General features: G+C 37.7%; 1 protein-coding gene across 1 annotated transcript in view; it reads right to left on the bottom strand.

The window, feature by feature from the left end:
- The window catches only part of LOC126830382 (putative carbonic anhydrase-like protein 1), a 93,970-nt gene extending 81,279 nt beyond the window's left edge, over nt 1–12,691 (bottom strand). Inside the window, exon 1 of the mRNA XM_050560766.2 lies at nt 12,561–12,691. Coding sequence (XP_050416723.1) covers nt 12,561–12,627 — 67 coding nt within the window. The 5' untranslated portion in view covers nt 12,628–12,691. The remainder of the gene's footprint in view (nt 1–12,560) is intronic.
- Between the last annotated feature and the right edge of the window lie 4,520 nt (nt 12,692–17,211).

Here is a 17,211-nt window from a genome sequence, read left to right as displayed (position 1 = left end):
TTGTGTCGAGTGGACGTTAAACCCCAGTTCTCTCTCTGTCTCTCTCTCTCTCTCTCTCTCTCTCTCTCTCTCTCTCGCTTTTCAGTTTTGTAGTTTTCGCCTATTGCTAAAAGGGGGGTTGGGTGGCCGAATGGTTATATCACGTGCGCGCTGTATCATAAGGCCTGTCATTGAGTCAACTGGCGTGGTTTCGAATCGTCGGTTTTACGTGACAAGGAGTAGGGTCGCCTGTCCAACCTTGTGGGTTTTCTCCGGGTTTTCCGGTTTCCTCCCACTGCTAAAGATCCCTACGCGCAAGCGAATTATTGAAATAAAATTAAACCATATGTTAGTCCCGAAATGACCTAGTTTGTGTCGAGTGGACGTTAAACCCTATTTCTATCTCTATCTAGCCTATTGCTAAAAGAACGAAATGGTTAAATGGCTAATGCCGTGACAAAGCAGTTGCACAATTGCTACTGTCTCTTTTAACACTGCATTCCAACTGTGTTTTAAAACATGGCACAGCGGTGCAAGTGCAATATTCTGCTCTGTAATAGAATCTGTATGTCATAATCTCACACATAGATATTGATTTATGGTCTATTTTCATCATTTGTAATACGTAATATAATTATCATTTGTCTTACGTATTATCATTAAATATTTATAATTGTAACATATGTACACCAGCCAGTCCCTCCTACGATATATAAGTCACACCATATTCAGTTCATACTGGCCAATACTACATTATTCATCGTAACAGAACATTGTTTAACACAGAGAGAGAGAGAGAGAGAGAGAGAGAGAGAGAGGGCTTCACTCAAAATGAAAAATAAATTGTTTAATTCGGAGAGAGAAAATGGGGTTTAACGTCCACTCGACACAAATTAGGTCATTTCGGGATGCGAATTGTGTGAAACTTATAAATATAGTTGACAAGTGCAATTTAAATTAAAACTCGATTTTAAAAAATATCAAGATTAATATTTATCTCCTGTCAAATCAAATCTAAATTAAAAAGAGAATAATATTATTCATTCTAACGCCGATTTTAAGGCACCGTGCAAATATCCTGATCAAATTTCCACTAGGTATAGCGATCACATTAAATTGTTTTATTGACGTGATCTAATTATTGTCATCAATAGCAATGGGGTTCCATAAAGCATATAATATTATAGACTGTATCAGAAATGTGCAAATCAAACATGGGGGTTTTCCGTTAACTCTACAAACATTATGAATATTTAATAATATTTTTTTCTTGACTGTCGATTGTCGATACCCCTGGGAAAAAGACCATTAATTCATCTGGACAAGAAGTGTAGAGTTGGTTCTCATGCGCTAATATTTGCGAGTGAACAAATTCCGTCACGGGTGTTGCTTTTTGTGTATTGTTCACGGAGAAGGGAAAACAACCACTGCGATAACGACCGCGTGGGGTTGATAGACATGGCATAATGGTGTTAGATAAAAACAACCAGTCAACGCATTTGTTTTGGCACATGGTTTACTCCTGGGGGTTTTATCCAAGTAAAGAAGTTTAGTAAATCAAGAGTTATTGCTTTCTGTAATCTGTAGGGAATCGGTTCTTTACATAAGCAGATCTGACTTCACACAATAAACAGGTTTAAAAAGACGGTGAAAACATCTAAACATAGTCTATTCAAAAACTGGCCATTGGAAAACAACATCGTTTCCTTACGTTTAAAAATTAAAAATCGCCTTTAAAATATCTATGTGCATTGAGTTCATATAACTACTGCCACTGCCAGGTTCACGCTATCACGATTCGTGGTTTTAATCGTAGAGTAATCGTGGTGATCCTATCAGATCTTATCATATATTGAGGTCAGTCGTAGCAATCGAGGTGATCGTATCGAAACGTATCTGCACGTACCAGATCGTGGACTGAATAGAGACTTTTGGCAAGCGTAAATTTCTGGTCCGTATCGCGTATCCGTATGGATTTTGCGTATGATGTCATCAATGTGTGTGCATTTCTCATACGTGATACGGCACACGGATACGGTAGCACGTATCGAACAGCTTTCATACGGAAAAGGTCCGTATAACATTGTCGTGTTCTTTTACCGTCTTTTTTTTTGCTACTTTTAGACGCTGAAATGGTATCGTAGCGTTTTTATGAATCTTTGTGTATATTTGATGTGATTTTAACCATGATGGTTGATCTATATGCTAAATTTAGGGAGGCGGAACCTTGCAAATCTGTAAATGATTTTAATCTGTGGTAAAGGGGTATAAACTTTCTGAAATGATACATTAGTGAAACCAAAAATTGCAGTCGAGTCGAAGTCGAAGATTTTTAATAAGATTCGACATTAATTTTTTTTTGATAGCTCAGCGACCGTCAAGCGACTTCATTCCCTCTGGGAAATTGTCGGCTCCAATAGGCACTTACTAGTACTGGTGGTGATCTTGGTAGATATCTGCCATCATGCTGTAATATAACTAAGCTCAGCTGATCGACGCATACGGATACGTGATACGGATGGGAAAATTCCGCTTGCCAAAAGTCTCTAATATGGACAATCCTATCGTAACGCATCACACGACAGTGGGAACCTAATATAACCTAGCATAACAAATTTTTCTGTACCATTTTACGTCAATAAGAATTTAACCATCTGTGCTTTCGTGACTAATTTGAGTCAAACTGGGTTGTTTGTATAAAACCTGACTTCCCCCCCCCCCCACACACACACAGTATCACGATCATTTGAAAGAACGTCTTGGAGGTCTGAGTAAAGATCTAGGACTCAGTTGCCATGGTGCAAAATATATCGAGTCTAAGCGGCGCAAAGGCTAACCCGAATAAATCACGTCAATTACGTTTCGATTTATTTTTGATAAAAGTCGGGAAAATAAAATTAAACGAAAATGCAGATTTAGATGCAACTTTAAAAAGAGAGTGTAACATCCACTCGACACAATCCTGATCATTTTAGGACCAACATGCTACACTTATATTTCAATAATACGCTTGCGTGTGGGTGTCTTTAGCAGTGTGAGGAAACCCACGAGGATGGACAGGCGACCCAACTCCTTTTCACGTATCGAAACCACCCCACATGACTTAATGACAGACCTTATGATCTAAAGCGCATGCGTTAGATCCCATCGACTACCCTGCCCTACACGCACCTGCGACCTGTTCAAGTAGATCGATGCTCTAGATACGGATTCCAATCTGATTGACAGTTAATCAATATATATATAGATATAAAAACTGTTTGAAGGAGGACGTCATTGTATATATAGTAAATCACTATTGCGTGATTTCATTAATAGAGTTTTCAATTGCTTTTATTTTCACGCTATACATCTGGAGAGTCGTCGTTTTATGTCGGTAGTATTTCTTGGGTGTGGGCTCAGACTTTACAGTTTTATAAACCAATAATATACAGAGATCGTTAAGTACATCCAGTGTTTCTTTAGCAGGGTAGTAGGACGTTAAACCCTATTTTATTTCATTTCTTAAGCAGGATATGCATATCCTTTGTTTAACACGTGATCCTCATGACTATAGTCCTGTCACATGGGTATTAATAATGGTATTTATGGACATCTTATCCTTCTCTTGCCATATAATTTAAAGTCACCATGTGTGTTCCTGGTGGATTCGATATTTGATAAAACATACCGTATTCGGGCTATTTTTTTTGTTCTTTTACCACGTGGAACTGGATGTTGGCTTGTAATAGGTTCTGTCTTTATTAGCGATGTTGTTGCAGAAAAGAAAGTCACTAAACCCCATATCATTTTATTTTAACAAGTTATTTTTATCATTAATGGTTCTTTAACCTTGACAAGTAGAATAACCAGACATTCAGGAGATACTGACCGCGGTCGTGCTTAATAAGGCGAAAGTTGGGTAAATTACAAGACGTATTGTTGACCATAGTGGCTGGCCCTAATTGGCTTAGGCTTGTTTTGAACTCGTCTGTTCAGTGACCGCTAACGCCTCTAATTTCTATCGTATGACACAGGGGTGTGTGTGTGTGGGTGTGTGTGTGTGTGTGGGGGGGGGGGGGTAGGGTTTAACGTCCACTCGACTCAAACCAGGGACTAACATATGGTACAATTTTATTTCAACAGTGGGAGGAAACCGGTTGACAGGAAGAAAACCCACGAGTTCGGGCAAGCGACCCTACTCCTTGTCACGTACAAACTTGGAATCGAAACATTGCCACTTGATCTTATGATCTAATCCGCGCGCGAATGGTCATTGAGTCATTGATTCAACTGGCGGGGTTTCGATTCCCCGGTTGTACGTGACAAGGAGTAGGGTCGCCTGTCCAATCTCGTGGGTTTTCTCCGGGTCCCCCGGTACCTCCCACTGCTAAAGACCCCTACGCGCAAGCGAATGATTGAAATAAAATTGAACCATGTCCCGAAATGACCTATTTTGTGTCGAGTGGACGTTACACCCCATTTCTCCCTCTCTCTGTAGACCACTCAACCCCCGTCATATGATACAGACAGAATGTTTTTGTATACAACTTGACCTACATCAAGATTCGTGAGCTGTCTATGGGCTTGTTGTTTCTTCTTTAATAACATCACTTCTCAGCAAATAAATTAAAGGTGTAACTTGCTATAAATAGCAACCGTAATCTTATTTCAACTCTTGGTTATGAATTATTAATCAAATTCTCACTTGCTAGTCGAATAACTAATAAAACAATAGACGTTATTATATTTGTCTGTTCCAGATTGAAAATGTGAAGATGGCTGTCTATTAATCTATCGATATTGGATAGCTTTTAATCTATTGAAGATCAATCTATATAGCAATGAAACATGCAGACAGTTGTTGTCGTAACCAAGGAAGTTGCGTGGGGTTAATCGTATACAGCTTTTGGTCATAGTTGAATGCTCAAAAATACTGGAACCACAATCTGAGTGGTAATATCGACTGACTTTACTCCCACGATCGAGTACAGTTTCTGAATAGTAAACGGCTAAATCTATTTGTTAAGGCCAGCTCAATTTTTGTCAAGGTCGCTGAGATTTAAATAAGGTAAGGGCATGTGATTGTTGGCTGGATTTTAGTTTAGGGTTAGGGTAAGCAATGGGGCTAGTTCCAGGTTTAGGTTTAGGGTTGGGATTAGCGCTAGCCCTGTTTACATCTCGTGACCTATGACTAAAAATTGAGCAGGCCTTATCATTTAGCACTAACTTTACTAAACCAAAGAAGTATTCTGAATTCAGAGACACGCTACCTACATAGCTATCTTTTAGTTTTCGAGCAACAGTTTCGTACGCCAAAGAAGATTATGACTATACGAGGGCTGGCTGAAAAGTTCTAAGCTTATATGTGAAAGACCTGTACAAACTCGATGGTTTCCATTTATTTTTCTACATAGTCCTCTTTGAGGTGTACACACTTTTGCCAACGTTGTTGCAAAGCCTGGGTGCCGTTCAGGGAGGAATTGTTTTCAGCCACCCTAAAAATGTCGTTCACAGCTAATATGACGTCATCATCACTAGGAAAATGACGACCCGCCAGTTCCTTTTTTGGAAACAGTAAGTCTGGCAGCGCCACATCTGGCCAGAAACTATAAGGATTATCGGGACATCAGGAATCTGACACGTTTCTGATCCAAAGTCAAGAGCTTTGGCACCCATCTTGCAGAAACTTACGTCATTCCTAACTCGTAGGCGATAATGGCTCAACCCTCCCACGAGAGATGCTCACAACACTGGCAGTATGTCGAGTGGTCAGTTGTCGATCAGCCATTAACATGTCATGCTCCCGGATAATGTTTTCATGAATGGTTACTGTTGATGGCCTTCCAAGACATGGGTCATTGTCAAGGCTCTCTGTCACGCTTAAATTCTCCGGCAAACTTCAGCATGCATCTGTGTTAGGGTTAGTCCTTTCAGTTGAAGGTACTTTATGACTGCTCTATAGCCAGTTTCGTTCATTTCTGGTGATTTCAATGGATAGGTTCACAAGATGGTCTGGTGTATTCAATGATTGTACGTGTTGGCGACAAACGTTTGATTCAAGCCAACTGATCTATCCCTTTCAGGCTTAGAACTTTTCAGCCAGCATTTGTACACTCACGAGCAAGTACATTGTCTGAATGGTAAACCAATGAAGATCACGACATATAAAGGGACCGATTCCACCGGAGTTAAACGACTACGAAATTAGTAATGGATAATAACAAGCCATACTAGAGTGTTACCAAATCTGAACGTTCAACGAACCGCAACTCTGTATATACGTCCTCTCTATTGTTGAGACCCCCCCCCCCCGGCTGGAACCTCTCTCTCTCTCTCTTTATTAGACTTCTAGAAAACCATTTATAACGATTCAAAGTTAAATTGTCCAAGTCTTAGTGATGGCTTGGAACAAAATGAAATGGGGTTTAACGTCCTACTGTTTTGTTCCGAACTGGGCTATTGAAGACGGGCATACGCCATACAGTGTGCTATGAGGGAAATTTTGCAAGGACAACGGCACTACGGCCTACTCTTATATCGAATTCCAACTGTCAAGAGATCTTTTACGTGCACGCCAATGTGTACAGGGGACCTCGGTTTTTCGTGCCATCCGAAGGCTTCGAACAATTGTCTTCAATTTTACATACAGTCTATATTGGCCAACTGATGAACACCCCACCTCAAATAGCTAATGTCTTTTTTTCAAATTGATAGTTCCGAGTGAGTTGAATACTGAATGACAAAGTTTATTTTGAAAATATGAATAACAGAAAGAATAATAATTTTAGTGTATGACTTTAATGTCAGATGTTCAATCAACCAATATCACACACTGGACCCAAACTATGCTATTAAAACCATATCGATCAATGCGAGTGAAGTTTATACACGGATATGACGTCACGTTCAATCTGAAAATCTGGTGATTTATTACTTCTGAAAACAAAATGAGTTTCTTTATCCACTAAACAATTATTTTCCTTGAGTTTTTCTTTCTTGATATTTAATTTCTTGATAGAATAAATATTGACTTTAATAATCGCCATGTTATCATATTGCAATCGGCATATATCAGCTCTAGTTTGTTATCTGTGTATTTATTCAACTGAAAAAAAAGTTAACAATAATACAGATTGTATATATGAAAGATTTCAGCCTTCACATTCTCGTCCAATCAATAATGTTTCACTTAGCGACGACCCTTATTATTTGGTGTGAAAACATTGGTTGTAATTGGGAAGCATTGTACGAGAGGCAGCGTTGACCCGGCTGTTATTACAAACGGCATGCGGTTAAATGATGTTGTCGTTTGGGAAATTAAATAGCCCGAAATACCCACATTAAATTGCTTGTACAAATACGAGAATATTAAACTGAAAAAGTTAAAATATTGTGTTTTTAATGTTAAAATTGAATTTTTAAGCTCAGAAGTCATGTGTCTTGTGAAAATAGAAACCATAAGCTAGTTTATTTGGCTTTTTTTCCAACGGAAATATCTTGGTATGAAAGCTAATTTTAGATCTTTTACTTTAAAATAAAACCCTAGATGAAGTGGTGGTGTCTACTGTTTTATAAATTAAATCTATCTTTTCTTACATGTTAAATGACAAGCTGCTAAGCTCTCACCACAAGAGAATTGGTCAGTGATTAATCATTTAGTGCAGAGTCCTCTGCTCACATTCACTTACACTTGTCTTTCTTATCTACTAAGCATTTTAAGATATGCTTCTATGACGTAAATGGCGACCCTTGAGATTAGAAGAGAACAGATGAAATGAACTTTGTGAAATCTGGATATATTATTAAAAGAGCCGATGATAATTTGGCTAAGACCGTCTAACAACTTCTAAATGTAACATAAATATGTTATTTTATAAACCTATAACGGTAAATCTCTTTGATCTTTGGGGTATATTCTATGCCCAGAATAACTGAAAGTCGGGGGCTTTGAATATATACATGTACAGGGGAATTTGGGGTTATTCTTCTGAAAGTTTTTCTTTAAACCTGTAACGGGTTATTCTTCCAGGATAGGTTTTTTCCACATTAAAAAAAACATGATCTAAGGTTTTCTTATTGTAATTCTGGGATATTCTCATTTTACGTACATGTAAACATAGACGGTTTATAAGCAAAATAAAGTCCTCGACTTCGGTTATGCTGGGGAAGGAAGACTTCAGAAAAACCCTCGATAAAAAAAAACTCGGCCTTCCGGTCTCGGTCTTTCTTTTTCTCGGGTTATTTTCTGTAGTCTTTCATTCCCCAGCATAACCTCAGTCTTCTGCTTTATCCTACACGTAATAACTTTTCGCAAAAAGTACGTCAAGTAATCAAGCCTAACCGGTATTCAAAATCTATAAATGGACGAAGTCGGTAGTGCATCATGAGCAGTCTCACCACGTGGGGGAGATCGGTAGGAGTGGTTACAACATGTTCTTGGAGCAGTGGCTACGAGGATCATCCGTGGCAACGTGACCTTTCACTGGGTCCGTTTTCTGCCTTGATTCATTGGGAACCGGATCCGGGTACCCTATGTATGTTGTTAGGATTTGACACTCGATATTTCAAGTTGCATTTAATATATTATCTATGACAATGTCACCTGGATGAAATGAACTACATGCATATACCTTTCAGAAAAGAAGTTAAATCGATGAGTATATTACATGGGATATGCTCGAGAAACAGGGGATGGGGGAGAAGGGCATGCTAGAATCGATTATTATCATATCAGACCCCAAGTTATATGTTTGAAACCTTAAACACATGATACAAACGGCGCCATTAGCCATTTTGTCCCCTTCACCTAGCCCCTGGGTATCAATTATTATCATAAGTATGTCAACTTAGTAGACCAATGAAAACAATCGTCAATAATTACACATGGCATGTGATGACCGTTGATGAGCTGATAGTGTTAATTGGGAATATGTCATTACAGATAGTGTTCACTGGTTAGCAGGTGCGCGCTGTATCATAAGGTCTGTCATCGAGTCAAATGTCGTGGTTTCGATTCCCCGGTTGTTCGTGACAAAGAGTAGGGTCGCCTGTCCAACCCCGTTGGTTTTCTCCGGGTCCTCCGGTTTCCTCCAACAGCTAAAGACCCCTACGCGCGAGCAAATTATTGAAATAAAATTGAACCATATATTAGTCCCGAAATGACCTAGTTTGTGTCAAGTGGACGTTAAACCCCTTCTCTATCTCTCTCTCTTGTATATTACTCCTGTCGTGTTGTTTGTTTTCTCGTTTTGCTTTCTGTTATTTCATATGAAAGCTAGGAAGACAAAAAATATAAATTTGACATATTTGTGGCCGAGTTTGTGACATTCCATTTGTCAAAATTCGTTATGTCAATACAATGCATTGTTGGTTTTATGCAACTTGAATATAACCTATTTATTCTATTCTCTTAAAAGCTATATTTTATATAGCAAATATTAACATTATTTACAGACCTGAAGGTGATTTATTCAATTTTACATGCATTAATCAAATAACATTTACCACGTTTTGTATTCCGGTGTCTTAATTTAATTACGAGGGTATAAAACATATTCAGATAGCTTAAAGGAGCTAAATCGCTACTATTTAGGACCTAGAAATTGACACAAATGGGTCGCAACGCATATGAATGTATAAACTGATGTATATAAATGCGTTTCAGCGCCATTTGTAATAAGGGACTCTAAGAACGAGGCTAGAAATATTCCACAAGTCATGTCAAACGATAACGCCATATTCTTATCTGGAGAGCATGCACAATAAATATCATAAGTGTAGACTGGAATAACCAGACGCTAGAGATTGACATTCGATTAAGACTTCTGGCATTAAGTAAAAACAGAAACGATTGAATGTAAATCAGTTTATATACATTCATATTACATTATAATATGCATTGCGATCCATTTGTGTCAATTTCTAGGTCCCAAATACTAGCGACTTAGCTCCTTTAACTGTACATTTATATCTATACTATTGCTGAAGTATTGTTTTCTGGGGGAGGGGAGGGGGGGGGTAGCTTAATCCAACACTACAACACTATCGACGATAACTTGTAATAAATAGTTAAAATTGTACTTTTAATAAACGAGTGTCTAAAATTGGCTAACGGTCACAATAACGAGATAGGTATCGCTAGGACGAGCTGGTCACCAGACTAAACTTACAGTAGAATATGGTTCATATATACAAGCTTAGGAAACAGAATACAGAAGAAGATATGGAGATAGAAAAAGAACGCCTGTTAAAATATAATTATACATTAAGTATAAACCCAAACCGTTAAAAAAAACTTGAAAGATTACTGAGTGATCAATTCGGTCAATTATTACTTTAACTAAAATTATAAAATATATAGAAAGATACACTATAACACTATATAGATGAATGGAATGATATAACTATAACACTATATAGATGAATGGAACGTGTGAAAACTTTACATGTTGACAGATATTGTTTTAACAATCGATCTATGTCCGTTACCTGTCTCTTGTTTAAATATGTCTACTTAATAGTTAAGTCACTTTTCAAAATTGAACTGATTCTAGTGATGATAATGTACATTGTTATCTGTGTAATAGAAGAATTGAACCAGTCTGACTAATGCCAGGTTCCCACTGTCGTGCTATGCTTTTCAAAAGGATTGTGTCTTTTGAGTCCACGATCTGCTAAGTGCAGTTACGTACTGATACGTTTTGATACGATCACAACGATTGCTACGATTGACCTCAATGTGTGATACAACCTGATAGGATCACTACGATTACTCCACGATTAAAACCATGATTTCAATCGTCGCATGAATCGTGATAGTGGGAACCCAGCTTAAACATATATTATGCAAGAGCTAAATCTGCCTATTGCAGGTCTTTCTTTAGGCCTGAAATGTTATCTAAATTATTAATTAGACATTAATTAAATTATCCGGTCCATAATCAACTCTCGATGACATCTCTAGCCTGCGATGTTTATTGGATTACGTTCCAATTTGTTGTTCGACTTCCATTCATAATTAAATCAAAAATTGGATAATCGAGACTATGTTTTTTATCCTACCGACTTTAGTAATGATGATTGAGGCTAGCCCCAATATTCAATCGCTAAAATCTCGGTTCATAGTGGATCAATTTGACTGAAATTTTCAGCAAATTCCCTTTACATTATCTAGTTTTTAACGATTATAGTTAGAACTGCCAACTCGTTATCGAATCTCCCATAATGTATCTTTAAATGAGAATATCACCCACCATAATTGGCGAGCTGTGTCTACACACACACCTACAGACGCAGAGAGATATTGTCAGATAACATTGGTGCACGCAATTCACTTAACTACGTCTTTGGTTTATAACATATTATAAGGTGGATTTCAACTCTTGTGTGTTTGAATTTGGTCATTTCTCTGACATGATAATTTGACGACCCAGTTTACTAGGATTCTCTTTCACCTGGTGCACCATGCATGACAAGCAGGACCACAAAAGATACGCTCTTATCACCCACTTATGCGCTCAATATGAAAGAGCCAAACATTGTTAAACCCACGGATTCTAGTATAAGCCTTAGTCTGTTAAGCCGAAGATTATGAAGAACTAACATAATCGTTTTTATTTGCAATATACAAACGTGTACGTATTGTTGAAGCTTACTTTGGTTCACAAAAATCAAGAAGAGATTTGTTAAACAGTTGTTAGACTTTCTACTTCCATAAAAATTTCACCCGATTACACACGGTATAATTAAACCATTATTTGATACGTCAACTTCATGTTCACAGTCATACGACTTCCTCGCAGATGTTACACACGGAGAGAGAGAGAGAGAGAGAGAGAGAGAGAGATATTTAACGTCCACTCGACACAAACTAGGTTATTTCGGGACTAACATATGGTTTAATTTTATTTTAATAATTTGCTTGTGCGTAGGGGTCTTTAATAGTGGGAGGAAACCGGAGGACCCGGAGAAAACCCACGAGGTTGGACAGGCGACCCAACTCCTTGTCACGTACAACCGGGTATTCGAAACCACGCCGTTGACTCAATGCCAGGCTTTATGATATAGCGCGTACGTGCTAACCATATATTATACACACGGTATAATATAACTATAATTAGTTAAAGGAGTAATTTGAACCCCAGACCAATAAGTCTTAATTTAGCTAATAATATAAATACATGTAGACTTCAAAAACATTACAAGTTCGGTCAATTTATTGAAAGATAAGCTAACTCACACAACAATGATCCGTGTAGAAAAAAATTAAAGAAAGCATTCGGCAGTCCTCGTTATTGATTTACTGACATGTCACTTGGAATATAGATCAACGCAATTGTCTGAGAAGTGAAAGAAACAATTGAATTACGGCTAATTTTCAAAACAAATTTAACATGCAATTTTCTTTGAAATTCGTCGTAGTGCCTCGTAGAAAAGTTCCCGAACCGTATTTAGAAGCTAAGTAGTAACCGCATACAGCATGCGCCATCTCTATAAAGTGGACTAAAATTTGAGTGGAAGGTGTAATGTAGCTTAGATTAAATGATTGCGTACCTTCTATGTCCTAAGCAAAAATAATATACTTAAAATAAACAACTTACCGGTGACTATTTGAACGATGCAGAGAATTAAGATGAGAATCCACTGTGATTTCGGACAGTCGGTCATTCTGTGACGTAACGTAATATTATAAAATGTTTAAATCACTCTGGTTTCGTCGAGTACACGTAAGTTATGAATGGAAGCTGAACTTGGTATTAACTTAAACTTCCCTAATCACTGAATCACTGTTCGTATATTTTTCTTATAGTCCTAACTTTCATTACTCCCCACTATTCAATATAGATGATAATACAACTCTCGCGCCTCGCGTGGCTTTATACACAAGCAGACGATAATCGATCGATCCAATGAAAATCCACTTACCCAAGGAGAAAATGAGTGGTAGTTCGTAAGAGCACACGAAGAGCAAAGTTAGTGCTCTTGCATTGCTGAAGCTGCCAGTACACAAAACGAATGGGACACATGGCGCGGGTTCGCACGCCCGAACTTTGACTTGGTAATTGAAACAGAATTATGGCGTTTGTTAATTTGTTAGCCAAGTCTCACTGGAGCACAAGTACAACAATTGCCACTGAGATGGAATAACAGCCTCTAATGAGAAATAATATTTGCTGTGTTCACCATATAAACGACACCATTGCCAATTCGCTTATTATTAGTTTATATGGCCAGTATAGGAGATTTATTAGCGATAAGCGACCTGAACAACACCGTCGTCCGATGAGTTAATAACACTTATTATGCTTTTGTCATAGTCCTAAGTATGAATAAGTTGGATATATCTATTGGCCATAATTATTCTAGTCTTTTATAAATATTCTGTTGACCAGTCTTGTTATATCAATATGCAGATTGCGCGATATATTTGTTTAAGTTCTACGATTCCATTATACGGGTTAACCACTGACAATACGATCATTTAATGGTCTGGAATCTAGTTACAATAGAAGTGATTGAGTTGTCATATATATTTTATTAATTTTAATTACAATGCAATTGAAATAGATTGCTGAACACTTTCTACTAGTTTATAAAGTGGATACATATCATGTCGACAACAATCATAATGGTTCCCTTCAATTAAAGGTTAGGATTTTTTCTTTGTTCTTATCTGAGCATTGCAATATAAGTGCAGTTAAGCAAGCTTTCTTGCTCGTGGTATCTATTACCTGGCAATACTTGTCCTCTGATCTTTAACCACCCGGGGGGGGGGGGTGGATGGCCGAATTGTTAGCGTGTGCGCGTTGTATCATAAGGTCTGTCATTGAGTCAGCTGGTGGGGTTTCGATTTCCCGGTTGTACATGACAAGGCGTAGGGTCGCCTGGGTTTTCTAAGGGTCCTCCGGTTTCCTCCCACAGCTCATAATGGTTCCCTTCAATTAAAGGTTACTTTTTTTCTTTGTGCTTATCTGAGCATTGCAATTAAGGTTTTCTTGCTTGTGGTATTACCTGGTAATACTTGTCCTCTGATCTTTATCCACCCGGGGATTGGATGGCCGAATGGTTATCCTGTGCGCGTTGTATCATAAGGTCTGTCATTGAGTCAACTGGCATGGTTTCGATTCCCCAGTTGTACGTGACTAGGAGTAGGGTCGCCTGTCCAACCTCGTGGGTTTTCTTCCTCCGGTTTCCTCCCACAGCTAAAGACCCCTACGCGCAAGCGAATTATTGAAATGAAATTTAACCACGTGTTAGTCCCGAAGTGACCTAGTTTGTGTCGAGTGGACGCTACCCCCCCTCTCTCTCTCTCTCTCTCTCTCTCTCTCTCTCCAAATACCCTGAAAGAAACATTAATTTCAATACAACTGTCGACTGGTGGGCTAAACACCGCCGTTAAAAACCACGTAACCCAGTAGAGGTGTAGTCATAAAGAAGGGGGTTCGCGGTGGTTGTTCGGGTAGAAAACTGGTTCCCAAACTAGAATGTCTCCTTCTGTGGGAGCCACGGTGGCTAAGTGGCTAAGACGCTGGCTTGCTATCCTGGAGAAAGTTCAGCGGGATTCTCCTGCGTGGTTTCCTCTTGTCAGTGGTGCAGGACGGAGGGCCTGACAAGGATAGCTGTCTAGTTGTTCGGATGGTATGCAAAATCAATGACCAGTGTATACATTGGCGTGCACGTAAAAGATCCCTTGACAGTTGGAATTCAATATAACAGCAGGCCATAGTGCCGCAGCCCGGGCAAATCAGTAGGAGCAGAACAGTAGGACGTTAAACCCCATTTCATTTTCTTTGTACTTGATAAACTGTGCTGGTTTATATTTTATAATTTAAAATGTTTCTCGTGGCTAAATCAGAATAAAAATTAAAAGTCATAGCAACATTTAAAAGTGTAAATTTAAATCAAGTTTGGTGTTTATAAGTGCGAGACACTAAACGATGTGCAATATAAAAAAATATTACCCTATGCATATGTTGCGATTGTTGGCATAGCAGTATAAAACACTGTATAATAGTTTAGCCTCGAGCTAAAGTGGAAATTGTCCTCGAACAAAAAGCCTTATAATACAAGCCATTTATTAATCATAAACCAGTCACTAGCAATACTGACGCTCAATAGATATCGCATGTTAAAAACGAATAAAATTTAGGAATCTAATTTTATTACAAAATATAGGAAATAAAAATAGCATATTAGTTATTCTGTCTGAGGAATTAGCTAATGGCATAAAACAGGTTCCAATGGAGGCGGAATAATTCCTGGAATGTATTTTATTCTAACATTAAATGCATGAGTTTAACATGTTTCATTTATTGAGAAATATTTGGGAATAATAATTAAAGATACATTATGGGAGATTAGATAAAGAGCTGGTAGTAGTTCTCACTATAATAGGTAAAAACTAGACAGTGTAAAGGGAATTTGCTGAAAATTTCAAGCAAATTGATCCACTCTGAACCGAGAATTTAGCGATTGAATTTTGGACCTAGCCTAAGGTCTGTCTTTGAGTCAACTGGCGTGGTTTCGATTCACCTGATGTACGTGACAAGTACGTGAAATAAGATCAAACCATATGTTAGTCCCGAAATGACCTAGTTTCTGTCGAGTGGACGTTAAACCCCATTTCCCTCTCTGCATTGTATGCGGATAACGCCAGATTTTCATTTAAAATCAGTGTCAGATTTAAGGGAGGATGGGGACATTGCTAGATTTAGAAGTGCGCCCCCCCCCCTCCAACCCTTCGCCCATTTTACAAAACTGTACCTAGGTAGTGCGCTTTGCTCGCTAAAAATGATTTTGGTGCGAAGTCCGGGAGAGATATTCAAAGGGAATCTTAAGTCATTTAAAGGTGCATTATCTAAGATTTAGATAAAAAGCTGATGGTTCTCGTTATAATAGTTAAGAAATGGATAATGAAAAGGGAATATGTTGAAACTTCCATTAAAATTACTTGATTCTGAGCGGAGTTATGGCCGTTTGAAGAACAGTGTAGTCTCGATTGTCATTGCTACCGTTGTTACGATAACAAAGTATCGATTATCCATTTTTTAATTAAATCAGTAACTGTCAATCGTGTTTAAATCCGTTGAAAATCAAAACCATCCGATGGTCTGGGGACTTTATTGTAGCCTTGGCATGCGAATAAATGTCTAAATAATGATTTATATAACATTTAAGGTCAAACGATAAGATTTAGTTCTTGCATAATGTATCTTTAACTACCAGATTTCATTTAATAAAAATATGTCACTTCCTGTAAGTTAATGGTAAGTGGTATTCAAAGGCAACGTTAAGTATCAAATTGCCTTAACTATAATTGTTTAGTCGTTTAGTGGTATTCAAAAGCCAGTTTAAAGGGCTCTATTTTTGGAACTTTGAAATACACAAAATTGGTTCTAAAAGCACATGTTAATGTAATATGAATGTAAAGTGATTTATATTCAATTTTAATTTCTAATCAATTATGTTCGGTGAAATATGTGCACAGTTTACACCTGCTTAGTGCGTGCTACAAGTTTTTTAAATTATTATTTTGTCGTTTGTGAATCAGCCTTTACTAATTACTTCCACATTGTGTTGTAGGATATGTTTTTATTGTTCATTACAAAATGGCACCCGGAACAACAGAGTACACGCTTGAAAACTTTGAGAGAATACTCTTCGAAACGTCGCCTAAATAAATCAGTAGCTGTTTTCCATAAGTATGTTTATAGTTCATTTATCTGCCCAGTTACTAAATGCCACTTAAAGAATAGATAATGTAAAGGCAATTTGCTGAAAATTTCAGTCAAATTGGTCCACTATGAACCGAGATTTTAGCGATTGAATTTTTACTAAAGTCGATAGGATAAAAAACATAGTCTCGATTATCCATTTCATGATTAAATTATGAATGGGAGTCGAAAAGCAAATCGGAACCTAATCCAATAAACATCGCAGGCTAGCGATGCCATCGGGAGTTGATTATGGTCTGGATAAGTTAATTAATGTTTAATTAATAATTTAGATAACATTTCAGGCCTAAAGTAAGATCTGAAATAGGCAGATTTAGGTCTTGCATGATGTATGTTTAACTTTAAAGGAGCTAAATCGCTAATATTTTGGACCTAAAAATTGACACAAATGGGTCGTAACGCATATAATAATGTAATAGGAATATATATAAACTGATTCACACTCAATCGTTTCAATTTTTACTCTAATTTCAAATCAGTTACGTTCGGCGAAATATGTCAGAAGTCTCAATCGAAT

This window comes from Patella vulgata, chromosome 8 (genome assembly GCF_932274485.2).
Source record: "Patella vulgata chromosome 8, xgPatVulg1.2, whole genome shotgun sequence".
Taxonomy (NCBI): domain Eukaryota; kingdom Metazoa; phylum Mollusca; class Gastropoda; family Patellidae; genus Patella; species Patella vulgata.
The sequence above is the reverse complement of the archived record's forward strand: the minus strand, read 5'-3'. Positions and strand labels throughout refer to the sequence as shown.